The sequence below is a fragment of the Camelus ferus genome, chromosome 3, assembly GCF_009834535.1.
Source record: "Camelus ferus isolate YT-003-E chromosome 3, BCGSAC_Cfer_1.0, whole genome shotgun sequence".
NCBI lineage: Eukaryota > Metazoa > Chordata > Mammalia > Artiodactyla > Camelidae > Camelus > Camelus ferus.
This window is the reverse complement of record NC_045698.1, coordinates 43,350,203-43,375,216: the sequence shown is the minus strand read 5'-3', so window position 1 is coordinate 43,375,216 and position 25,014 is coordinate 43,350,203. Positions and strand designations below refer to the sequence as shown.

General features: G+C 33.5%; 1 protein-coding gene across 7 annotated transcripts in view; it reads left to right on the top strand.

The window, feature by feature from the left end:
* Positions 1 to 25,014, top strand: part of ADAMTS6 (ADAM metallopeptidase with thrombospondin type 1 motif 6) — a 266,890-nt gene that overhangs the window by 207,091 nt on the left and 34,785 nt on the right. For 5 of the 7 annotated variants that reach the window (XR_004317184.1, XM_032473104.1, XM_032473101.1 and 2 more), the window contains 4 exons: positions 1,249 to 1,372; positions 1,872 to 1,952; positions 9,677 to 9,840; positions 10,257 to 10,395. Coding sequence is in view for 5 of the 7 variants with exons in the window: in XM_032473104.1 (XP_032328995.1) it covers positions 1,249 to 1,372; positions 1,872 to 1,952; positions 9,677 to 9,840; positions 10,257 to 10,395 (508 nt within the window). In the remaining 2 variants the exon portion in view is untranslated. Of the gene's footprint in view, positions 1 to 1,248; positions 1,373 to 1,871; positions 1,953 to 9,676; positions 9,841 to 10,256; positions 10,396 to 11,063; positions 11,153 to 25,014 lie in introns of all 7 variants that reach the window. The other 2 variants (XR_004317186.1, XM_032473111.1) reach the window with 1 other exon arrangement.

The following is a 25,014-nucleotide window of genomic DNA, read 5'->3' as shown; positions in this document are numbered from 1 at the left end:
TTCTTCTGTTCTGTTTACAAACAACATGCTAGAAGAAGACAGAGATTCAACTCTTACTTCATATGGCTGCCATATGTTCTTAATGAAAGATTATTTGATATATTTCATAGCAAAATTTTTCCTTGAAGTGTGAAACAACTATGCTTCTCCCACTTTGTCTTCTTTTGAAGCATTTATAATGCTTTTCATTATAGAGTTAGTCTTTACCTTACTAAAGTGTTTACTTCAGAGAATTAGCCAGACCGGTTGGGAATTGCAGGAGCAAATCCATGCTGTTTTTCTAGACCTGTGTATGAATCTTTTCATAAGAAAAGCCACAAATGAAGGTTCCCTTAACTTTTTGCCTTGTTTGTTTTTGTCTTACCTTAAAAAGAAGCACAATATTAAGTGCCAGAAACTGAGAAAGATGAGATAAAAACACTATTTTACTTGGTCTCATAATTTCTTGAAAGTTTCTATCCTTCTGGTTAACTTGCTTCCAAATATATCCAATAATCCTGTGTGTGTTTGTGTTATTTCTGGGACAGTATTAAATTTTTTTCAGATAACAAAGATCGAAGTACATGTTGAATTCAGCCATTACTTGCCTAGTATCAATGGTTAAAGGTCAAATTACATATTTAAGTGCCAAAGTATGTACATAAAGTATATAAAAATCCACATTTCTATGGTTAAATTTAAAATTGAAAGGTAGAATTTCAGCCTCTAATGTTGCGTGTTTACATCTCCTTTTTGTTTATGGTAATTTTCTTCAGCTAATGGAAATAGGTATTCAGTTTTAGAGATACATCCAAGTATGAATTTCGCAACTAATCCTTGACACTAACACTAACAGTTGGATATCCAGTAGAGCCAGTGGTCTAGAAAGGACAAACCATAATGCCCAGTCAAGACTCTTGTTCTTACAACCCTCAGTAGGATCATACGCCATTTTCCTTAGTTCTTGCATTTCTTGATTGAGGGCATAAGTAAGAGCCCACTTACAGTATCTATAAATGAAGAAGAAATATAGGTTAGAAATATAGGCATGCATAAGTTCCTGGGGAATCAGAATTTTTTTTTTCTTTAAACTTATGAGTTGAGAAATGTTAACTAAATGAAAGTGTGAATGTAAAAGTGGAAAGAAGAAAGTATTTCCTGTTTTGATTTCCTGTACTGGAAAAACAAATAAACAAATTATGTATTTGGTTAATTATGGGTTCAAGAGTTCCTCTTTTTGTCACACTGAATATTATTCTCTCTTTTCAGCATGTAGGTTGTGATAATATTTTGGGATCCGATGCTAGGGAAGATAGATGTCGAGTCTGTGGAGGGGATGGAAGCACATGTGATGCCATTGAAGGATTCTTCAATGATTCGTTGCCCAGAGGAGGTGAGTGTATAGAAAGAACTCTTCCTCAAACTGCTGGTATACTTGGAATAGCCAAAACACATGATTTCTCCTCTTATTTAAAAAATTTCTTTCTCTTGGCAGACAATGTTTTTTCCCCAAATTTCGTTCAGTCCTTTAAATATTAAACGTGGCTTCCTGTAAGATATTTTAAGGAAGTCCTATTCCCTTTCTACTTGATTTCATTTAGCCACATTTCTTTAAGATGAGAATTCCCACAGAGCATTGATGTGGAAGCCAATATTATACATGTTGAGACTTTAATGATCTCTTGAGATAATTTTAGAGAAAAAGACAAATATTGTAGAAGTATTCTTGAACCAGAGGCAAACTTGCTTATTGTCATAATTTATAAAGTGTAAAGTCAAGGATAGTGTGGAAAAATAAGGAAACTTATTAACAACTGAATAGTTTACTAAGTGCTCATTTTCTGACAAAAGCTCCAGAGGCTGCTTATCACTGGCTCTCTTTTGTGTTCCAGGCTACATGGAAGTGGTGCAGATACCAAGAGGCTCTGTTCACATTGAAGTCAGGGAAGTTGCCATGTCAAAGAACTATATTGGTAAGCAGCATATTTTGCTAGATTTTAAAAACTAATGAGGAAAGGAGCATAGTATCATGAAGGAAGACATATACTACTCTGAGGTAAAACACTTTTCAGGCTAAAAAGAAGGAAGTTCTACTTGAAAGAACTAAACAAAAATATTAGTAGTTTATAGCTTACTCTTCACTGGGTTGGTTATTTGATTTTTTAAAATGAATTTTATTGATGTATAATTTATATATAATAAAATACATCCATTATGAGTGTACAGTTCAAACTGTATTTACAGTTCTTTATCTCTATATATCCATATAAATACCACAACCAAGATGTAGAACATTTCTGTGAGTCTAAAACATACTCTAAATACCCTTTGCCATCAAATACCCTGAGCTTTAGCCTTGGAAAACATTGCTCTTTCTTCTGACATTATATTATTATTTTCTGACATTGTTATTTTACTTCTAATTATTCTGGAATTTCACATAACTGGAATCATACAGTACATACTCTTACATCTGGCTTTTTTTTTTTTTGGTTCAGCATAATGTTTTTGATATTCATTTATACTGTTGAGTATATCTGAAATTCATTGCTTTTGACTGCTGAATTGTATTCCATTGTGTGGATATACTGTAGTTTATCCATTCACTTATTGATAGATATTTGGATCATTTCCAGTCTTCAACTATTATGAATAAATCTTCTTTGAACGTTCATAGACAAGCTTTGTGTGGACATGTATTTTTATTTCTCCTAGATAAAAAGCCTAGGAGTGAAATCAGTGGGTCATATGATAAGTACATATTTAACTGTATAAGAAATTAATTAACTGTTTTGCAAAGTGATTTTATCATTTATATTCCCACCAGTTATGTGGGTTCAGTTACTCTACATCCTTGTCAATATTTAGTATTGTCAGTCTTCTTGATTTTACCCATATATATATTTTTTTTATCAAGTATCTAAACAAATATTTTTGCCTTTTTATTTTTTTCTTTCTATCAAGTTTTAAGGGTTCTTTATATATTCTAGATATGTCTTTGTTCAAATATATGTTTTATGAATATTTTCTTCTAGTCTGTGATTTGTTTATTCCTGTTCTTAATGATTTCTTTTAATTTTGATGAGATCTAATTTATTAACTTTTTATGGTTTGTGTTTTCATGTCCTACCTTAGAAATTTTACCTACCCCAATGTTGCAAAGATTGTCATCAGTGTTCCTTAGAAAAATTGTGGGTTTAGCTTTTACATTTAGATATGTGACCCATTTTGAACTTTTCTGTCAGATATACATTAAAAGATGATTATTTTTAATTATTTTCATGTGGATATTCAATAACTACAGCACCGTTTGTTCAAAAGACTATTTCTCCCATTAAATTACCTTGACATTTTTGTTAGAGATCAATTGCACATGAACACATGGATCTATTTCTCTTCCCTCCCATTGATCCTTATGGCTATTCTTAAACCAAACCACACTGTATTATAGAGATTTCCACTAGGTCTTGAAAACAGGAAGCCTTAGGTCCTCAAATTTGTTCTTCTTTCTCAAAATTATTTTTTGCTTTTCTAGGTCCCTTACATTTCTATTTACATTTTAGAATCAACTTGTCAATTTCTACAAAAAGATTATATGGAATCTATAGATCAATTTGGGGAGAATTGACATCTTAAACATATTATCTTCTAGTATGTAAAAAGACTTACCTATAGATTTATGTAAGTCTTTACATTTGTTCACTAATGCTTATTTTTCCATGTACAGTTCTTGCACATACATATTTTAAAAAATCTATCACTAAATATCTCATTCTCTTTGATATTATTGTAAATAATATTGATATTTTAATTTCATTTTCAAATTATCAGTTGTTGTATAGCAATACAATTTATTTTTGTATTAGCCTCATGTCCTATGACCTGGTTATGTCACTTATTAGTTCTAATACTTGTTTTGTAGATTTCTTTGGATTTTCAACATAGATTATCATGTCATACTTGAACAAAGGCAGTTTTACTTCCATCTTTCCAATATTTATGTCTTTTATTTCTTTTTCTTGTCTTAAAATAGTAGTCAGGATTTTCAGTACAATGTTGAATAGAAATGAGGAGACTGGACATCCTTTCATTGTTACCAATCTTAATGGGAAAATACTCAGTTTTTTTATCATTAAATATAATGTTAGCTAGAAGATTTGTATAGATGCCCTTTATCAGGTTCAGGAAGTTCCCTTCTTTTTCTAGTTCTGGGAGTTTTCATGAATGGGTTTTGAGGTTTATTGTGTGATCATGTGTTATTTTTCTCTTCTTTTCCCTGTTAATATAGTAAATGCATTGATTGGTTTTCAGATGTTAAATCAATCTAGCATTCTTGGGATTAAAAATCACTTTGTCATAAATGTATTATCCTTCTTATATATTGCTGCAATTGGTTTACTAATATTCTATTAAGAATATTTGCATCTATGTTCATGAGGGACATTGCTCTATAGAGTTTTCTTGTAATATCTTTGTTAGTTTTTATATCAGGATAAACCTGGCCTCATAAAATGCATTGGGAAGTATTCCTTTCTCCTCTGTTTTCTGAAAGAGTCTGGGTAAAATTGGTATTATTTCTTAATGTTTGATAGAATTCTACTGTGAAGCCATTGGTGCTGGAGTTTTCTTTATGAGAAGTTCTTAATGAAAAATTAAATTTCTGTAATAGCTATAAACTTGTAGGATTTATTGGCATAATGTGCATAATATTCCTTTACTATCCTTTTAATGTCTGTAGGCTCTGTAGTGAAGGCTCTTCTTTCATTCCTCACATTGGCTATTTGTGTCTTCTTTTTCTTGATTATTCTAGTGAGGGGTTTGTTAATTTTGTTGATCATTTCAAAGAACAAGCTTTTGGTTCAAAAGACTTTTTTCTGTAATTTTTCTGTTTTTCATTACATTGATTTCCTCTCTTCTCTTTATTATTTCCTTTTTTGCTCTTCACTTTGTGTTATTTTTCTAGCTTCTCAAGAAAGAAACTTAGATTATTGATTTTTAAAATCATTTCTACTCTAAAATAAGCATTTTGCACCATAAATTTATCTCTCAGCACCACTTTAATTTCATCCTATGTATTTTGATGTGTTATTTTTTCATTAACACTTGAATTAAAATATTTTCTTGTTTACCATGTGGCTCATGGCTTAGAAGGTATTATTCAATTTCCAAATATTTGAGGGGTTTCCAGATGCTGTTACTGATTTTTAGTTTAATTCTTTTATGGGTAGAGAACCTTCTCTGTATGATTTTAGTTCTTTGGTTGAGGTTTGTTTTATGACTCAGAGTATTGTCTATCTTAGTGCATGTTCCATGTGCACTTGAGAAGAATGTATATTCTGATGTTATTGGGTTTAATATTCCATAAATGTCAATTAAACAGGTTGATAGCTTTATTCAAGTCTTCTATATTCTTATTTATTTTCTGCCTCCTTGCTTTAGCAAAAATTGAAAAGCCATATTCAAATCTCCAACTAGAGCTGTGGGTTTGTTTATTTCTTCCATTAATTTGTAAGATTTTGCTTCATTTATTTAGAACTTTGTTGTTAGGTGTATAGACATTTAAGATTGTTAGATTTTCTTGATATATTGAGCATTTTATAATTATCAAATGTTCCTCTTTATCTCTTATAATATTGTTTGATCTGTGTCTATTCTGTCTGATACTAATCTAGTTATTCAGATAACTTTTAATTAGTCTTTGCATGGTAAATTCTTTTCCATTCATCCACTTTTCACATATAAGTGTTCCCGAACCTAAAGCATATTTATTTTAGACAACATATAGTTTGATTCTTATTTCTTATTTTGTCTAACCATCTTTGCTTTTTAAATTTCAATCTCTAGTAGCAGAGGGAGTTGACACACTTTTTCTTTAATGGGCCAGAGAGTAAATATTTTCAGCTTTACAAGACAAGATATCTCTATCTCAGCTATTCAGTTCTGTTATTATAGTGTGAAAGCAGACATACATAATACAAAAATAAAAGTTTGTAAATAACTTTATTTATAAAACAGGTAGTGGGCCATAGTTTGCCATCTCCTTGTTTGGATCATTTATATTTGATATAATTATTAAAATCGTTGGGTTTAAGTCTACCATTTTGCTATTTTTCTGTTTGTTCCATGTGTTTTGTCCTTTATCCTCCTTTTATGTCTTCTTTTAGATTTGTCAAATGTTTTATAGTATTCTATTTGATCTCTAGTAATGGCTTATTAGCTATTCTTCTTTGTTCTGTTTAATTAGTGGTTGGCTCTAGAGTTTACAAAGTGCATCTTTAATTTATCACAACACACACCTTCAAATAATATTACACCATGTTATGTATAATGTGAGACCCTTAAAACAGTTTACTTTCATTGTTTGTGCTATTTTTTAAAAATACATTTTACTTCTTAATATGTTATAAAACTCAGTACACTATTTTTTGTTTTAAAGAGTCATTTATCTTTTTAAGAAATTTAAAAATAAGAAAAATTACTTTCTATTTTCCTACATGTTTACTGTATCTGGCATATATTCTTTCTTCGTATAGATCTGAGCATCCATCTATATATATCTTCTAGTTTCTCCTCACTATATTCATTTTTCTTTAAAATCCTATTTTAACTATTTAACAGTTAAAATAGCTGCTTGAAAATTATTTTCTGCTAATTCTATAGTTTCTGTTATCTCTGAGTCTGTTTCTTTTACTTGGCTTTCTTCTTGGTTTGGACCATATTTTCCCCCTTCTTTCCATTTGTAGTGGTTTTTCATTAGATGTACATTGAGAACATTTTTTTATTGAGTGTATGGATTCTGTTTTTTTCCTTTAAAGATTGTTAAGTAACTTGTAGATGAGCTTGATCCTTTTGAGGTGTGTTTTTGAGCTTCGTTTGGGTGAATCTCAAGTGGTCTTGAGTTTAGAGTTTGCTCAGCTCTACTAAAAAGGCATGATTCTCTACTGAATGCCCTTCTGGTTGAATCTCTCTGAATTCTCACTCTCGAAATTTTTCTGCTTATGGCTCCATAGCAGTTTTTTGGCCTGGCTTCATGGAGTTGTATCCTATGCATACAGATTACTATTCAGCAACAAATTCCCTCCTGTAATTCTCTGGTTCTACAAATTCTGGCTATCTTAGCCTTCCCAATTTCTGATCTCTGTCTTCTAACTCATTGAGACCACCATGCTCTGCTTGGGTTCTTCTGGTCTACACTGACAGAAAGTGCCTCCAGGCAGAAAGCTGGAGAGATTATATGACGCACCTTGTTTCCTTTTCTGCGTGTCAACAGTCCTGCATAGTCTTATAGCCAATGTCTAAAAACTGCTGATTCATATATTTTGTGAGTTTTCTAGTTGTTTACAATTAGAGGAGAAGCTAATCCCAGTTATGTTACCATGTGAAGAAGTGGAAATTCTGTTTATTTGATTTTTGATCCCTTGAGGTTTAGATTCTAGAGACTCTTATGAAATCTGGATGAATTCTTATTCCCCTTAAAACGTCATTCCTTTTTCCTTATATGTTTTAAAATTAAGAATGCATCTTTAGATAGAATACCAAGAAGACTCCTTTATTTTTATTTAAGAAGACTCCATTATTTTTACACCATAATTTTAGACTCTTTTCTGCATCAGCAAAACAAAAATAAGGTTTCTAATGTCAGATTTTTCCCTTTGATAATTCTCTGTTCATAATGCCACATCCTCCTCCCTTATCAAATTTTTATTCAGCCCCTCTTAAATGCTTAGTGTTTTTCTAAACTATGTTATGGTACCAGCAAGGGTGAGTTAGGATTCCTTCACTGAGTAGTTAAAAAAATGGAAAGTGGGAGCTTAAATTGAAGGAGAATTCAAAGATGCTAGAGATCTTGTTTTTATTTTTGTTTTTACTATTCTGTATTATACATGCTCAAATGTCCTTATATAACCTAAGTAATTCTGATGTTTCAAATGAGACAGAGAACCACTGTAAGAGTTGAAAATAAAAATTTTGAAATACAAGACAAATTTAAGACTAAGTAATTCTTAAAATTGGTTGACGTGTTCCTATTGCAAAAAGTTAATTAAATTTATTTTTGACAATTAAATGGATTTCACAACATATCTGAAGTAAAGAAAGTGCAGGTATATTTGCCATGCAGATGGGGGTTGGGGAATGAAAATGCTCTATATTCTTAAGGACAAGTGGTAGAAGTCCGGAGAGTCAGACACTCTCTCCCGTATGACACTTTGGGACTGTTTGTTCATCTCACCTGGTGAAGTTTTTGAAGAAGCTAGCATACTAACAAAAAAATTAAACTGACATTTTTGTTACTGGCAAAGTATGGTAATCATTATCAAAATGATCACTCCTGTTTATTTATAGAAGTTTTTGTGTAGTAGTGCTAATAGCCCTTTTTCTATCACATATTTTAAAACTTTTTAATGCATTTTTCCTATAAAAGTTTTAAAATTATGCATACATATCTATTAATCTTTTTCTTTATAGTTTTTGAGGGTTTTGTCATGCTTAGAAAAGCTTTTCATACCCCAATTTTTTTTAAAGTGCTTCCACATTTTCTCCTAGCATTTTATTATTTAACTATATTTACATTTAAATATTTACTCATCTAGCATTTATTCCTTTCTCTCTTTTTTTAAAACTTTGGGTTTTTTTGAGGTAAGATTGAAATGCTTCAGTCACTTCAAACATTTTAAAGTGAACAATTAGTGGCATTTAGTACATTCCAAAATATTTTAATGACCCTAAAAGGAGCTCTGTCCATTAAGCAGATACTTTCTATTCCCCAGCCCCTGGCAACCACCAATATGCTTTTTGTCCCTATAGATTTACCTATTCTGATATTTCATATAAACAGGAACATATAGTATGTGACCTTTCCTGTCTAGCCTCTTCCACTTAGTGTAATGTTTTTAGTTTCATCCTCACTGAAGCATGTTATCAGTACTTTATTCCTTCTTATGGCTGAATAATATTCCATTGTGTTGTATGTACCACAATTTGTTTATCCTTTCATCCACTGATGGACATTTGGGTTATTTGTACCTTTGGCTTTTGGAAATAATGCTACTATGACTGTGCATGTACAAATATTTGAGTACCTATTTTCATTTCTTCTGCATATATAACTAGGAGTAGAGTTGTAGTATTTATTCTTATATAAAGAATGAGACATAAATTCAGCAAAAAAATTTTTTTTTGCCAAAAAGCTAGTCTTTTGTCTTAGTTCCATTTCTTGTTATCTTTCCTTTACTAATTTAAGATGCTTTCTTTGTCGCATAACTAATTCTCAGATGTACTTGGCTGTTTGGTTCCATTTTTCTATCAGTCTGTGTGCATACCACAGATTGTTCCCACCCCATATTTATATAATTACTGTTTTAATATTTGCATAGGAAAATCTGCTCCCTACACCCACCCCCATCCCCAGTTATTCCTTTGTCATAATTTTCCTTGCTAGTTACACATTTTTATTCTTCCAGATAGGCCTTTCATTCCCTTCTATCAATAGCATTATGAATACATAATATCTTCTTGACAGTCACATGGAAAATTACTATTTTAATTTGTATTTGAGAAAATGGTCAAGAATCCCATCTCTAAATGGAAGTGGATATTTGTTGTATACTTGAGTGCAGTTAATTAATCTGTGACATTGTGTTAAATGAAGTTTTACATTTTTAGGTAGATAGTGATTTAAAAAAATTTTATTTTTTAGCTTTAAAGTCTGAAGGGGATGATTACTATATTAATGGTGCCTGGACTATTGACTGGCCTAGGAAGTTCGATGTTGCTGGGACAGCTTTTCACTATAAGAGACCAACTGATGATCCAGAATCCTTGGAAGCTCTAGGTCCCACCTCAGAAAATCTCATCGTCATGGTAAATATGTCTTTGCCATGTCATTTGTACTTTTTAAATCTGCCCTGTGAAGTAGGGAGGGGCAGGTTTTATTATCTCTGTTTGACAGGTGGTGAAATTAAGATAAATAAGGTAAAATATTATGCCCAAGGATATAAAATCTAGGTAGTGTTAAGGCCATAGGGCTCTTTCCATAAGACTGTTTGGTCTTTTCAGTGCCTGCTTGAATAATAGTTTTGGAACCAAACAACGCATGTGAGAGAAATGGCTCCAAAGTACCCATGAAAATGGAAAGAGAAAGTTCAATATAAGTGCATGTGTTCTAAAAGTTGTAAATTTCTTATAAAACTTACAATTTCTTCTTCAAAAAAGCCCCTAATATCTGAATAAAGGCTCATTGTATTTTAATTATCTTCACCAGTTGTTTTCAATGGCAGGTTCTGCTCCAGGAACAGAATTTGGGAATTAGGTATAAATTCAATGTTCCCATCACTCGGACGGGCAGCGGAGACAATGAAGTTGGCTTTACATGGAATCATCAGCCTTGGTCAGAATGCTCAGCTACCTGTGCTGGAGGTAAGACACCCACTAGGCAGCCCACCCAGAGGGCAGGATGGAAAGCAAAACATTCTGAGCTATGCTTTGTGTTTGCTAAAGAAGCTAATTGGAAACATTTCTTGCAGGTTTGCTTCAAGCTGTAATTTAGCAAAAGAAACTTTGCTTTAATTATATTATATTCCGTTTGTTTTTAATCTCATGTAATTTGTACAGATTTGTTGGTAAAATACATCTTGGCACAATGAGTGTCTCTGCTGGTGCTTCTCCCAAGACTATCTTGAAGGTGGGCTGTTTGCTTTTCGTGAACACATTCTTGGTAAAGAACATCAAGAGTTTTAAATAAGAAAATGAGCAAGAATCAGGCGGCACAGATGCAACGTCTTGTAATGGGGGATGAGAATGTATGTCTGTGTGCTTGTGTGTTTGTGTTTGTGTGCTTGTGTGTTTCCCGCAATCCTATTCAAACTCCCTTCTCCAGCCATCAAAGTTAAGGGGCTATATACTGGGATACTACAATAATTACTGGTGTCTGGGTCTCTGAGTTAATGGTGTATGCAGACCCCATGATAGTCCCTCAGAGAGGTAGCTGTAGGCGGTGGTTGGTGATGTGTTGGTTGTCCCATGTGCGTTTTTCATGGGTGCCTTTTCCCCACAATTTACTCTATTCCTAATCCTCCTCCCTCTAGTGGCCACCAATGCAATTCTTTACCTCTGGCTGGGAGAGCAGGACAGTTGGCTTCCTTCAAAGCCAACACCCTTGCTGCTGCATGGACTGGTGAGTAGAAGTGCTGTGCAAGCAGCATCTTCCTTCTCTCTGGAGACTAAATGCATCGCCTCCACCGTACACCTTGATCCCAATAGGCAAGGAAACAACTCTGTCCCTCAGGCCTAGGCTGGACTAGAGCACCTCACCATTCCAAAAGCAAAGATTAAATTTTGAGTAGTGATATTTAGAATGGAAGAAATGGAACTAAAGTGAATCATCCCATTTTACTTCATATTGCCACGCTTTGCCTACTTTTCTTTTCTAAACTACTCAGAGACGTGATTTAACATGGACTTTATCCTATCTTGTCCTGTACTCACTAAGTCTCTAAACATTTCTGATTCTCAAGGCTTGAATCAGAGAAATTATTTTCATGGAAATGATTATCAGATAATAGATTCAGTTACTTTAGACTCATATAGAATTAAATCATGAATAAACTGCAACTCCAACTTCAGTAGTGAACATTGTACAAAAGCAAAAACAAAAAAAGCAAATGAATAATAATAGTAATGTTTCCTCTTGGTGAAATGTCATGAAACATGTTTATGCGTAATTTGTGGCATATTTAAAAAGATCTCGAATTCCCATCCGTTTTTTGTGTGAAATGGCTGGTGATTTATAATGTAAAGTTTTTAAAACTATAGGGAATTAGTATTTCTTTTAATTAAATAGAGGATATTTGAAATTAATTGTTCAAGTGAATGCCATTATATTTTAGTGGCATTTATACATATATATATTTCTTTGTTCCAATTAAATTCCTTTTTATTTAATCTATAAATTAACTTTCCCCTTTTCACATACCAAAAAGAAGTTTTTATGATAATAGTAAATACATAATTTGGGCCCTGAGGTAAGGTGGGATAAACTTATTAAAGAAGAGTCAAAATAATTTAAAATTAATTTAAAATTTATCTTAGAAAATCTAATGAGGAAAGTCTAAATGTTGAGGTTGATTAGCTTGGAGAAGAGAAGGTTAAGGAATAGGAAACTGAATAGGAAATTCTTAGTGCCTGTTCATCTTTGTACTGAAATGTTTTATATTTGGGGGTGGTTTAGATACAGTCTTATCTGAAGCCAAGGAAGGATTAAGTGAATTCTCTATATTCCTTCTAACTCTATGGTTCTTTTGTTCAGAAAGGAGATAGTTCAAAAAAGAGCTTGGGAGGGAAAGGCCGTGAGAGCTGAATTTAGAAGAAAAACTCTGATTTTATTAAAGTAAAGAAATATGAAAAAAAATCTGAATGTGTGTTATTCTTTTCCATAACACTTGTACTGAGAAATCATAATAGAAAAGTGATTTCTTGTGATGGGGGTAAAACGCAAGAAAAACAAGGAGGTAGCAAAGCCCCTGGAAGGAAATTTTTCTCTTCTTTGTTATTTGTACTTCTTTCTTCTCTACTGGAGCTACTGATCCTAGATATGTGAAGTGGTTCTAGGAACCAGAATTCTGCTCAATTGTGAGTGATTATGACAAGCCTTTGTAAGGCTATTGCCTCTTTTGGAAGAGAGATGTACAGTGTTTGAAAGGCGGTAGGTACAGGTGATGAGCTACCATTTCTCGGTGAGTGGGTCTCCAAGTGTGGTCCCCGGATCAGCAGCATCAGTGTCACCTGAGTATTTATTAGAAATGCTAATTTTGGGGCCCTATCTCAGACGTACTGAATGGATACTCTCTAGGTGGGGCCCAGCAACCTATGTTTTAACGAGCTCTCCAAGTGCTTCTGAAGCTCACTCAAATTGATGTAGCACTGGCCTTGGTTAACAGAGAAATTGAAACCTAGCACCCTAGACACATAGAGTTCATATCCTCATCACTGAAGTCTGTGCATCTCTCTAGACCCATTTTGCACCTAGAGCAATGTCTGGAACATACCAGGCACTCAGTAAATGTTTATAGATAAGTGAATGAGCAAAAGGAACTAATTATTTTGGCAATTATATAATCTGTGTTATTCTTTCCAGTGTGGAAAATTAGAGTTTAGAATTGCTATTTTTCTTATGAGGTGAGGCAAAGTGATTGCCGGGGAAAGACAGTATAATTCTGATTAGCATGCATAAGTAAAACCAAGTTCCTCTCTTTTGTTCTCTTTACCTTGAATAGGTTGAAAGTATTTCCTAGGGTATAGTGATTAGATATCAGTTATTAGAGTTATTCTTCCTATATGTACCCCCACTTTTTAATCCCAAGTTCTTTAAATATAGAAAGCTTATGATTGAGGGAAGTGAAATCCCTTAGGACTCAGGAATCTTGATCAAAGAGAGAACCAGGGTCATCTGCAGGTAATGGTAATGAAATTTCATCTATAGTTAAGGAATCTTTTAGGAAAAAGTCACTTCTTAGTTTTCACTCAGGAACTAAGGATGAATACTAACATGAGTTCTATACTCTCTTCTTTGTAGGGTAGTGCTAGGTATCTCGAGGCTGCCAAAACTTTTAAAATGAAAAAAGAGAAAACAAGAAATCTCAAAGAACTTTCTATTGTAGTCTCAAGACTCCTCAGTGTTCTCGCCTGTACTATCCTGCGTGTGTCTTATTAATGGCAAGACCTTTGGACTTGGAGTTTGGGAGCAATGTTGATAGTTTTCTCTTATGAGATCTTTTAACATAAGAAGTTTTGAGACTGTTTTTCTGTTGCTTAGCAGACCCAATGACAACTGCAAGGCTGTAGGAAACATTGCTGGTGATTCAGTCCAAGTAACGGTCTTTTCTCTGAGTCAGTGATGAAACACTTCCTTAGCCTGAATAAGAACATTGAGATGCTGTGGGGTGTTGTCTTCAGGATAAATGCGATTTTTAAGATACGGTTGTGACTTTTCCTCTGAAAGAAACCCAAGCCCAGTGAATTAAAACTTGACCATTTTCTGAACTACTGTTTCTTTATTGCTTATTCAGAGTGCTGTAGTCTCTATAATTTATCTGACTCCCAAATTTATATACTACCATTGTATTCATGATTAATGTGTCAACTGATAAATCTTGGTTGGGTAGTGGGAATTGTATTATTTTAAAATACAAAGCTTTAGAAGCTTTCTTTTTAAGTGGTAATTTATGCTGGTGTGCCTTTGCACTATGGCTTTTAAAGATTTAAATAGTAAGTAATGTATATTCATCCTTTGATTTTAGTCATACATCTCTTTTTGCTGATGTTTGGCTAGATGTGTGGTTTTCAAGTTTTAGCATGCATAGGAATCACCTGGAGGGTTTGTTCAAGCAAGATTGATAGGTTCTGCTGCTAGTTTCTGATTTGGTAGATCTGAGGTAGATTCCAAGAATTTGCATTTCTAACAAGTTTCTAAGTGGTGCTGGTGATACTGGTTCAGAAACCATACTTCTAGAAACATTGGGCTGGACACTTGGATTTTATAAAGCAAATGTCTTTTAAAACAAAGTGGCAAATCTTTTAGGTGATAATCCATATTACAGGTGTAATCCACATTACAGCTAGTCTTTTTAATGATAAATGGTTCTATTGCTCAGCTATGTTATAACAAATAAAATTTTACAGCTTATGAAACATTTTTTGGTACCCTATTTCATTTGCTCATTCTCAGAAGCACTATGAGATAGGCATTGCTATTGTTATTCCTATTTTACAGGTAAAACTCAAATGAAGTTAACTTGCTGAAATCAAGACTTAAAAATCTAGTGATTTTTCTAATGTAGCATTTTCTCTTATATTAAAAGTTGTCCTTTACCTTGGACAGAGCTTTTTCATCAGTTGTTATCCTCAATAGAGCAACATGATATATCCACACTCAAGAATTTCTTCTTTACTACCTTGAAATTTCACTTTTTCAAATGCTTTCCCTAAAGCAGTGGTTCTCAGCTTTGGCTGCATATTGGAATCACCTGGGAAATTTTAAGCAGTTTTGATGCTTGGGCCCGCCCCCCCAGAGATTCTGATTTAATTGCTTAATAGTATGGCCTGAGCATCAGATTTTTAAAAGCTCCCTAGGTAATTCTAATGTACAGGCAAGGTTGAGAAGTATTGTCTTTGAGGCTGATTGAAAAGTTTATTTAGTCTTCAAGTAAATTTACATTCAGATGCAAATATCTCTGAGAACTCACATCTCTGTTATTAACCGGCTACTAGTTGAATGCAAAGGTCACTGAGATTTAGATATATGTATCTGGCGTGGGGAAGTAGCTAGGGACATCAGAGAAGGGAATGAAAAACGTGGTAGAATACCTATTAATTTCATAATTTTGTTTAGTGTGGCCATTGACCTTGGACATGCCTTTAGAAAACTTTTATTGTAGTTTAGTTTATTTACATGTTTTTTTCTTTACCTAATGGATCATTTATAAGCATCTAATTAATACTTTTAAAACTGGCTGAAATTGTGCTAAGTAACAGTTCTTGGCCTTTTGGCTAAGATCAAGTGAAATTGTGTTAACAGATTTTCCAAACTTTCTTCTAATTTCAAGTTTCTGTGGTAATTACGAAGCTAAAATGAGTAAGTGGTTATATACTCAACCAACTTTAATTTAGACCCACAAGTCAGAATGTAAGAGGCATATGGCCCCTGTTTTTAACTCAACATTTATAAAAAACTGATAACAAACTTTTTTTGTCTTTGTGGCATATAGTTCTAATCAGAGAAGGCCTTTTATTGTTTTAGGAAATGGTTGTTTTTGTTAGAGAATGAATCTTTGCAAAGTGCACATTCATGATAATTTCCTACCCTATCTTTCTGGATGTGCTCTCATTTCCCACTATTCAAACCATTCCCTTTCCACCTTCACCATCCCCCTAACTCCTCCTCTTATTTAATACAACCCTTAGACCTAAAGCAAAAGCTTCTGAAGTCAATTAACTGGGAGTTGACACTGTACTGTTACATCTGTTCTGTTAACAAAAGAAACTTTAAGGATGCTTTAGTTGTGCAAAGGAAGGTCAGAAATACATACGGATGTTGCATATATTCATTCTCTAAACATACAGTCTTTGTCCTGCAGTCGAGTCTATTGACACTTCTGATTACTTTCTTCACATTGTTCTTTCTAGGTTTTTCTTTCTTCCTCTTTGTGTAGAAGTACACAAATTGCATACCAATTTGGTCAGGTTTCTACTGACTGAGGCATCTTTTTGCTAAACATTCATTGCTTGGCAACTCAGAAAAAGAAAGATAAGCTAAAGCTATGATAAGACGGAGGACTAGAAAGGGGAGACATGTTTATTTTTAGAGGCAATTTTTATTTTGTTTGAAGATCACAAAGGATAGATTTTTCGTACATATACTATGGAGTGTTTCAGGAATGTTTCTGATCAATTGTCTGACAATTTAAAATGTTATCATTACCTTTTCTCTTACGTTTACATATCTTAATTAATTTTTGTTGTATGTTTGATGCTTAAACATTTATATGGATGCTTATTTTATTTGTTTTTCATTTTCTTCCCTGGATGTCACCTTAAGCCTAATGTATGTGTGAATGTGTGTGTGTGTGTGAATAGTATATAAACTTGAAAGATATTCTATGCTTTTTTTCTAACTAGGACATATTCTTTTTATTTTACTTTTTGTGATTTCACTTAGTTCACCTGGATTCTTATACAAATTGGAACTGATTTCTACTCTTGAAGATTTTTAAGATACTTTGTATAGTTTCCGACTAGTATTTTGTATTTTCCTGATTTACGGCCATATATTTCACACTGCACCGCGGTGCCCCAGGACACTGCAGCAGATGCACAGAGGTGCTCCAGACTACTGTGTGTTTCCAGTGGAAACACAATGACACAGGTCATGCACCACACATAGTATTGCTATTGATTTGTTTGAACCTAACTACTTAATAAATGAAACTCTTAGATTTTTTTTTTTTCTGCCTGGGAGGGCTCTGAAAAAATTACTGAGATACTAAGGGTGCTATGAAGCCAGAAAGCTTGAGAACTCTTGATTTAGGGTAAAATAAGTATCAATAAAGTTGGATAAAAACTAGTAACCTCACTTTCTTACAGTAGATGGTGAATTCTATTTCTTAAGAGGGGGAAAATGCATGTAAATTTCTTACTCAGAGTCCTGGTGTTGTTCAGAGTTTAAAAATGGAGACTCTTCTGCACTTCTATTAAGAAGCTAGAGATTTTGAGGAATATGTACATTTCTCATTCATATCTGTATTAAGCATTTCTTCTAGACATGCTCTCGTGAGTTCCTGTCTCAGTTCAGTTTCAGGTTAGTGGGTGATTAAAGCAAAAAAAGAAAAAAGAAAGAAAAAGAAGAAGAAAGGAAAAAGAAAAAGAAGCTATATATTTAAAAGAGCCCCTGATAGCAAATAGTTCCTTAAAGTTTACCGCCTAGCAAGTTTATGTAATAACCCATACTATTCCATTTACTAATAATAGAGTTTAAAATCATTTTAATGAATCTATCATGTAAATTACCTAGTCCCTTTAAAAAGTAGGATATTTTTACATGATTTCTATGGAAATATTATATGATAATGTCATATATTTCATAGTTTTCAGGAATGATACAACACAGCATAATGTGTACTTAAATGTACAGTAAGTGCATTCTAAAATAACAATTAAAAAATAATTATTAGAAAAATATAATGGGATCTTTAGGCCAGTACTAAAATCTGGCTGAAAGAGAACAGTTCTCAAGGTACTAGATAAAACAGAGGCAAATGCTTTACACTTTTCCCAGGTCTCTCTTTAATTTCTATGCTAATTCTAACATGTTTAACATATTAAACATTACTAATAATGGTCATTTCACATTATTAGTGGCCTAACAGAATGTTAAATAAGGATTTTGAGACTTGACTGTTATAGGTATAATAACAATAGTAATGACTCGCACTTGTATTGTAGCTTATAAAGGACATATACACTGTAACTTGGACCGAAACTCGAAGTGAAGGAGTCTCAAAATTGAGCCGAGGAAAACAAAATCTGGTTGTTTTTTGAGATTAAAAATAGACTTGATTAAAATTAAGTGTGAAAGATGTTAATAAATCAAATTTTATAACTCTTTGCTTTTCTTTGATTTAGGAATTACCATCCAAATGTTACTCTCAGAGTTAAGTAAGTGCCAGTTGATAACAACTGGAAATTTTAGTTTGAATAATTAAAAGCCCTTTAGCCATTGCCAATTCTTTCCCTTTGAAGAAATACAGTTTTTAAGAAAAATTCCCTATAACAGATATTTTCTGTCTGAGGTTGCACGATGTACTATTGTTTAAAGCTGTAGGCATCCTTTTACTTTGATTCCTGTTATATACCAAACTTATCACTGTGATATCACTGATCACTGTGATATTACTGATCACTGTGATATTTTTACTGATACAAGTCCTTTGTAAAAAGTGACTTGAGTTTACAAGGAATAAAGATTCATATTCAGCTTTGTTTGTTATTCCCTAATTTTTCTTTGGCCTTTGAAAAATAAAATATCTGTAAGACTAGCAATAGTCTGTCATTGCATTGACCATGGCATTCCCTTATTCACTCTCTCCCACTGTCCCCTTCTTCAGCTCATTTTCAGTGTTGAGAAAGAAGAGCACCTTTAACATAAGGGATTAGTTGTACCAGGCGTCACAGCAGGGCACCTGTGAACATCACAGCTCCCAAAAGCATGCACTGTGTACCCATCAGTTGCACCTGACTCAGTTCTCAGATAATATGCCCTTGAGAGGAATAACTCCTCTAGGTAAACTCATGCTCTTGGCTGGTTCACACTTCTGGAAGTTATTCTTTTATTTGTCTCTAATAATTATTTTTGTTTATTTTTTCCTTAAGTATATGGCTTCCTGTATAGAATATACTTTAAAAAAATTCTTTGAATTGTCCTGTATATTTTCAATATACTTTAAGCTTTCTAATTTCTTGTAAAAAAATCTAACGTATAAAAGTTTAGTTTGATATCCTGACATTTTTTATGGTTACCCCCTGCATATTGTGGTTTAAGTTTTCTCTAATGTTAAGGTATGTAACTGAAGGCAAAAAATCTCTGCTAACCCAAAACATTCCTCCTAATGCTATTCTTTCTCTCTCATTTTATTTCTATTGCTTTAGAGATTATATTCTTCCCTAACATAAATAGGGCCTAGGTTCATTTTCACTCACTGAAAAGCCTGGGTAGAATTTTGATGCATTCCAATTGTAGTAATGATCTGTGTGTCACAGGTCATGTTCTACTTCCTGAAACTTTTGTCCTAAATCTCGTTTTTGGCAGTCATAGCATTATGCACCTTTACAAGATATTATGCATAACATACTTTTGGAAAAAATAAAATCTTATAATGATAAGCAATATCATCCCAATTTTATAGGACCTTTTGATATTACTATTCCCTGTTTTTACCTAAACAAAATGAATGTTTTAGCTTAAGAACTATAGACCTTGTTTATGATTGTGTCCTTGTTATAACTTAAATCTGAAATATTTACTCTTTGGTTCCAAGAAAAAGGATTTTATATATAATTAAAGAAAAGCTTCTTTATTAGTAATAAGTCCATCGTGATATGTGGAAGAAGATCAAGAACTCCTTGTACGCCAACATCATTCCTCTAAAATTTTTAATGAAATAATCCAAAACAAGTAAGCTCCTACTTCCTAAGTTCATGGAAATTCTTTTTTAGTATAATATGAGTTAATTCTTTGTATTAGGAAACTTGCCTCTCACAAATTCCTATTTCCACTTAGTGTTTTGCCTTTTGACATGTCTGATTCTTTTGATAAGTGCCTCACACTGGTAAGAACCGAGGCACTGAAATAAGACTACAAAACCAAATGAAATCTAACAAATGCCTGTTTTCCAGACTTAATATTTTGTAGAGTACAAAGGCAAAGCCGACAGAGGAGGGAAAAAATGAACACTTGAATTGTGAAGGAAGAAAAGAAAAGACAGCTTTCACAGAATTTTGAATCTGGAAGAAACAATTAGAAATCATCTAATTTGATTGTCTCATTTTACAAAAGAGAATGAAAGCTTGCCTTTACCTAACTGCCTAGAATTCAAAAAGAGGTAACGAAACATGGCAGAAGTTGGAGTGAGAAAAGAACATAGTAACAAGATAAAGTGAAAGGGAATGACATCATAGACTTTTGGCTATGAAAAGAGTTCTTAAGATCCATGAAGATCAAGGAAAGAGAAATCAGATAGAAACATAACAAAATGGAGGAACTATAAAATTAAAAATATTAGATCTGAAAATGCATTATTTTATTAGGTAAGGTAGCTTCTATAATATAACTATAATGGTAATTGCCTTATCCCTTCCCCCCATTTTAATGTAATCTCATTGAGGTCAAGTCTGTCTCACTCATTTTCACCCTTATGATAACAAAAACCCATGGCTTAGACATAGTAGGAATTCAATGAGTCAAATTAAGTTAGACACTTTCCATGGAAGAGATTACTGTTAATGTAAAATGAGTAGTACGAATTCCCTCCAGGAATAGTGTGATTTCGAATAAACGCAGTATATGTATACTCCACCCTACTTTACCATCACTAAACACAGTTGCTCTAGAAAAATAAATATTTTTAAAGCTTCTTTCCTTTTCTTAATCCTGCTTCCTTGGGACACTTAATTTTACTTCAGACAGAAGGGAAGACACTGGAAAGACAGAGAAAGAAAGCCATTAGAAGATAAAAAACTAGCAGGAGTCTCTTCAGAAAAAGGAAGCATATGGGTGGAGCTGACTGGTACCCTGATGCCAGCTGTTAGATCCAAGGCAGATGCGCTTTGCTCTGCCCTACAAGTGCTTATGTCTGGCCAATAATCACACAGCACAGCAGCCAGATTCCAGCCATGAAAGGCAGAGCAGAGAGACATTTTTTTTCCTGGCATTTGTTGTTCTCTGGATGCTATCTGTACTGAAGATTTAGATTAAATTAATATTGTTGGCCATATGCTCTGTATACTGTGGTTATAGAATGTTGTCTTGGTTGCTAACTACTTTGGATGCTGTGGTTAAGCAAATTGTTGCCCTAGCCACCAACCATATTTTTACTATCAGCTCTGACTTACTAACTTTTTCTCCCCTCTTCTTCAGAAGACTATTTCTTGAGTAGATATGATGTGCTTTGCTCCTAGGTTAAATTATCTAGATGTTAATAGCCCACCAATCCCAAAGTTACATTTTCCTCTCTTTCTTTCCCTTACTGACTCACTCATATGTGGTTATAACTGCTCACTTACCAACTGAATGGTCTAGGGCTGAAATGCTGGATCTTATGAGTAGATTTGGAAAGACTTAGATGGACTTCCTCATGCACCTAACCTCTCCCACATCCCTCTTGGTTTATACATATTACTCTTTCAAGTGAAATTCAGGTGGTAATTTCTGTGCATCTGGTGCCCTTTCTCTACTTTTAAAATGGTGAACTTCCCTAAGAAAAGTGATAAATTACTAAATATTATGACACATGGATTTATAAAATGATGCTGTTATATGAAAGAAAAGAAATGAGACATAGAGGAGGAACTGAAAAGGAGGCAAGAAATGAAGAGGAGTTATGATCTCTGAAGTCTTCACTCATGACTGAACCTAGGACTGCAGCTAACACACGAAAGACGCTCTATTCTTGAACCATCATCACCCTTTCCTAGAGTAAGCACAGCATATGAGGGATCCCACACAGGGCTCACTTGCAGCTTGGTGGACTTCTTGCTCATTTTCTTATGGAATATGCTATTTCAAAATACTAAAAGCCATTGCTTCAGATGTGGCTAGAGCAAGTGTTTCAAGTTAGAGATTCTTCCCAGTGGACAGCAGAACCTTTGGTGGGCAAATTGATCATCTGTAACTTTTAACTATTGGCAAAAATTAAACATAAGACCTCACAAATTTAAACTTCCAGGCTAAAAATAAGGGTTATGTTTCCATGTTAAGAATCATCAGATTTGATGAATAAGCAATAAAAGCTTCTAAACAGGGTATACCCATTTTAGAGAGTTTAAAGTAAATATATATTGGTGATAGCATTTTTTTCTTTAGTTTTATAATATAAAACCATTCATTTTTTTAAACATGGAAGTGAGTTTGTATTTAAAAACAGAATACGTATAGAATTTACATTCCAGTAACTTCAGGTGTTTAAGAATAAAATATAATTTTAAATTTGACCAGTTAAATTCTCCTGAACATTTCTATATCTCCACGGGATATGGACACTGAACCACCAGAATTTTGTTTTTTATTAGCTGTGTACTGAAAGTTCATGTGGACGTTTTATATTTTGGGTTATAAGCTATAAGTCTTCAGATTTGAAAGCATAGTGGCTTTGTGTAACTGGATGTAATTATTCCCAACGGGGTTTAAATCAACTTCTTAGCAGTGTTTTACAGATTACTTTAAAAGAAGCTATGTACAAGAGGCTTGGTCATATAAGAAGATTCTAAACTAAATCATTTCTCTTGTTGATTTAGTTTAGATTATTTCCAGTTGACCTGTATTTTCTAATTTCTAAAGCTAAAAGCTGTATTTTCCTTAATCCAAAAGTATGTGTTGAAAAATCCATCCAATTAGGTGCACTGGTTTAGACAGTTATTCTCTTGCTACTGACTTTTAAAGAAAAAAAAAAATCTGTAAACCTGCCAAGAGTGGGAGTAAAAGTTGGAAGGAGATTTGTATGCTGTTGAAGGAAGATAATTCAGCGTTTAGGAAGATTTGGAATAGATTACCAGCATGGTCAGTTCTTGAGTGTGAAATACCACACTGTATAATGTAACATTTTAGAGGAAAATTAATAAAAGATGAATGCAAGCAAAATGCATCTCCATAAAATTATTTCAGCTGTTTATTCAAGGACTTGATTTCTTCTTCATTAAAAAATTGCATTCTAGGGGAGGGTGTAGCTCGAGTGGTAGAGCGCATGCTTAGCATGCGTGAGGTCCCAGGTTCAATCCCCAGTACCTCCTCTAAAAATAAAAAAACCTAATTACCTCCCCCACAAAAAAAATTTTTTAAAGCATTCTGAAATTATAACACTGAAATACATCCCCAAATACCGTAATTCCTAGTTTTTAAGGAGAATGACCAAATTAAATCAACTTATAATTCTTAGCAGTTAGCTTTGTATCTCTTGAGAACTATAGTGCCTTGTATTTTGTAATTATTCTCTGTTGAATGAATGAATTGATGAGTGAATGAATGAATGACCTGCTAACCACATTTAGATGGCATTTTAAGTTGGTGTATTATGTAATTGTAAATTAATTACTGGATCCCACCGAAACAAAATAGCCTTAAAATGAAGGTCCAGAGCAAAGAAAAGAGATTGTGGATAATTTTTATTTTGTTCTTTCTGGTTTTGTGTATCTTCCAAATTTTTAACAATAAATGTTATGTAGCTAAATTTTTTCAGGATCATACATGGCTTGCATTTGTCTTCAAATCAAATATCAGTCTTACCTTTAATAACTGATATCTCATCTGTGATTCAAATTTTAGAGCCTTTGCTTTTACATTAAAGGCTGTTTTTTAAAACTAATGTCATTATGACCAAACAACATTTCTAAGATTAATTTAAAGGAAGTACAATGTTATGTTAACCTGTAGAAATTGAATTAATGTTTCTGCCACTGATATAAAGCAGCATCAATTCCATTTTGTAATGTTTATCCTCCTTCAATAAAAACAAAATAAAAGAAAAAGAAAAGGTTTATCTTTTTCTGAAAAACAATCAAGATACTAGACTGAATGCCAACTTTACCCTTGCAAGTGTAATCATATTTTTTTAAATATTAAAACATATTTATAAAAGTTGGCTGAAGTTGTAAGTTCTTTGTATATGTGGATGGTCTGAGTCTCCCTGCCAAGTATTATTCTATTTGAGAGACTTAGAAAAAATAACCATGCTAACCTGTAAAAACAATCCCCAGCTCTTCCTGATAGGAACAAAACATTGAACCTTGGGTGGATGGATATTTTGAGCCACTGTGGCAGTTGGTAGTTGAATCCTGTGACTAATGGTAGAGATGTTTGTCTAGGTGAATCACATGGGCTTAGTTATCTGCTCACTGGAATGACACAATGGGGTGATATCTGGTGAATATTATGGAACATCTGTGAATGGCTCACAGCTATGCCTGCTATGAATCATTCTTCCTCAAAAATCTTAAGTTTAGTAGTTAAAAAATTCCAAATTGTTGTCACATAAACTGAAATGTTTGGCCTATTCAGAGGGTTGAGAAGGAATGAATACAATGCATACTCTGAGACATTTTGCCAGTAAGTTGTTTGGCTGTGTTTTAAACCCCTAAATTTAGGAAAACCTAAAAATTGTTGAAGATGAGCGGTAAGAGCCTTGGGTCACTGCAATGAATAAAATATACCTTCTTCAACTGTTTGCCACCATCATGGAGGTTATGGGACTTAATGGTTTTCCCCATCAGGGAAGTAGATTTCTCTGTCTTTTAAATTCAGAGCACTTAGTTTAAAATGCATGTAACGTGATGACTGAGGCCCTCCCACCTGCAGAATTCCCATGATTCTTAAGGGACCTTGGGATGAAGGGATGAAGCATTTGGTGCTTCTTCAGGTGATAGTTTCCTTCACTGAATGATCCTGTTTCACATTAATTTCCCTAATTTGGGATCAAACTCTTTTCTTTAGGATACTAGTAAAACTGATAAAAAAAAAAAAAAAAAGAAAGGAAAGCTGAAGGTTTCCGTGGGGCTTAGCTGAGTGTGAAGTTGGACTTTCCTGAATACTGCTAATGCTGGGTTTACAACTGGTTCTGGGTAATTTAGCCATCCTGGTTGCAGAGATGGGGTGGGTGAGTAGGGGGATAGCTTAGTTTGTGCTTTTATTTTCAATTCCAGGAGAAAGCTTCTACTTCTGCCGGATCTGAAACTTTTAGCATTGTCTTGTAGTTTGACTTTTTCTCTGAGACCTTGATA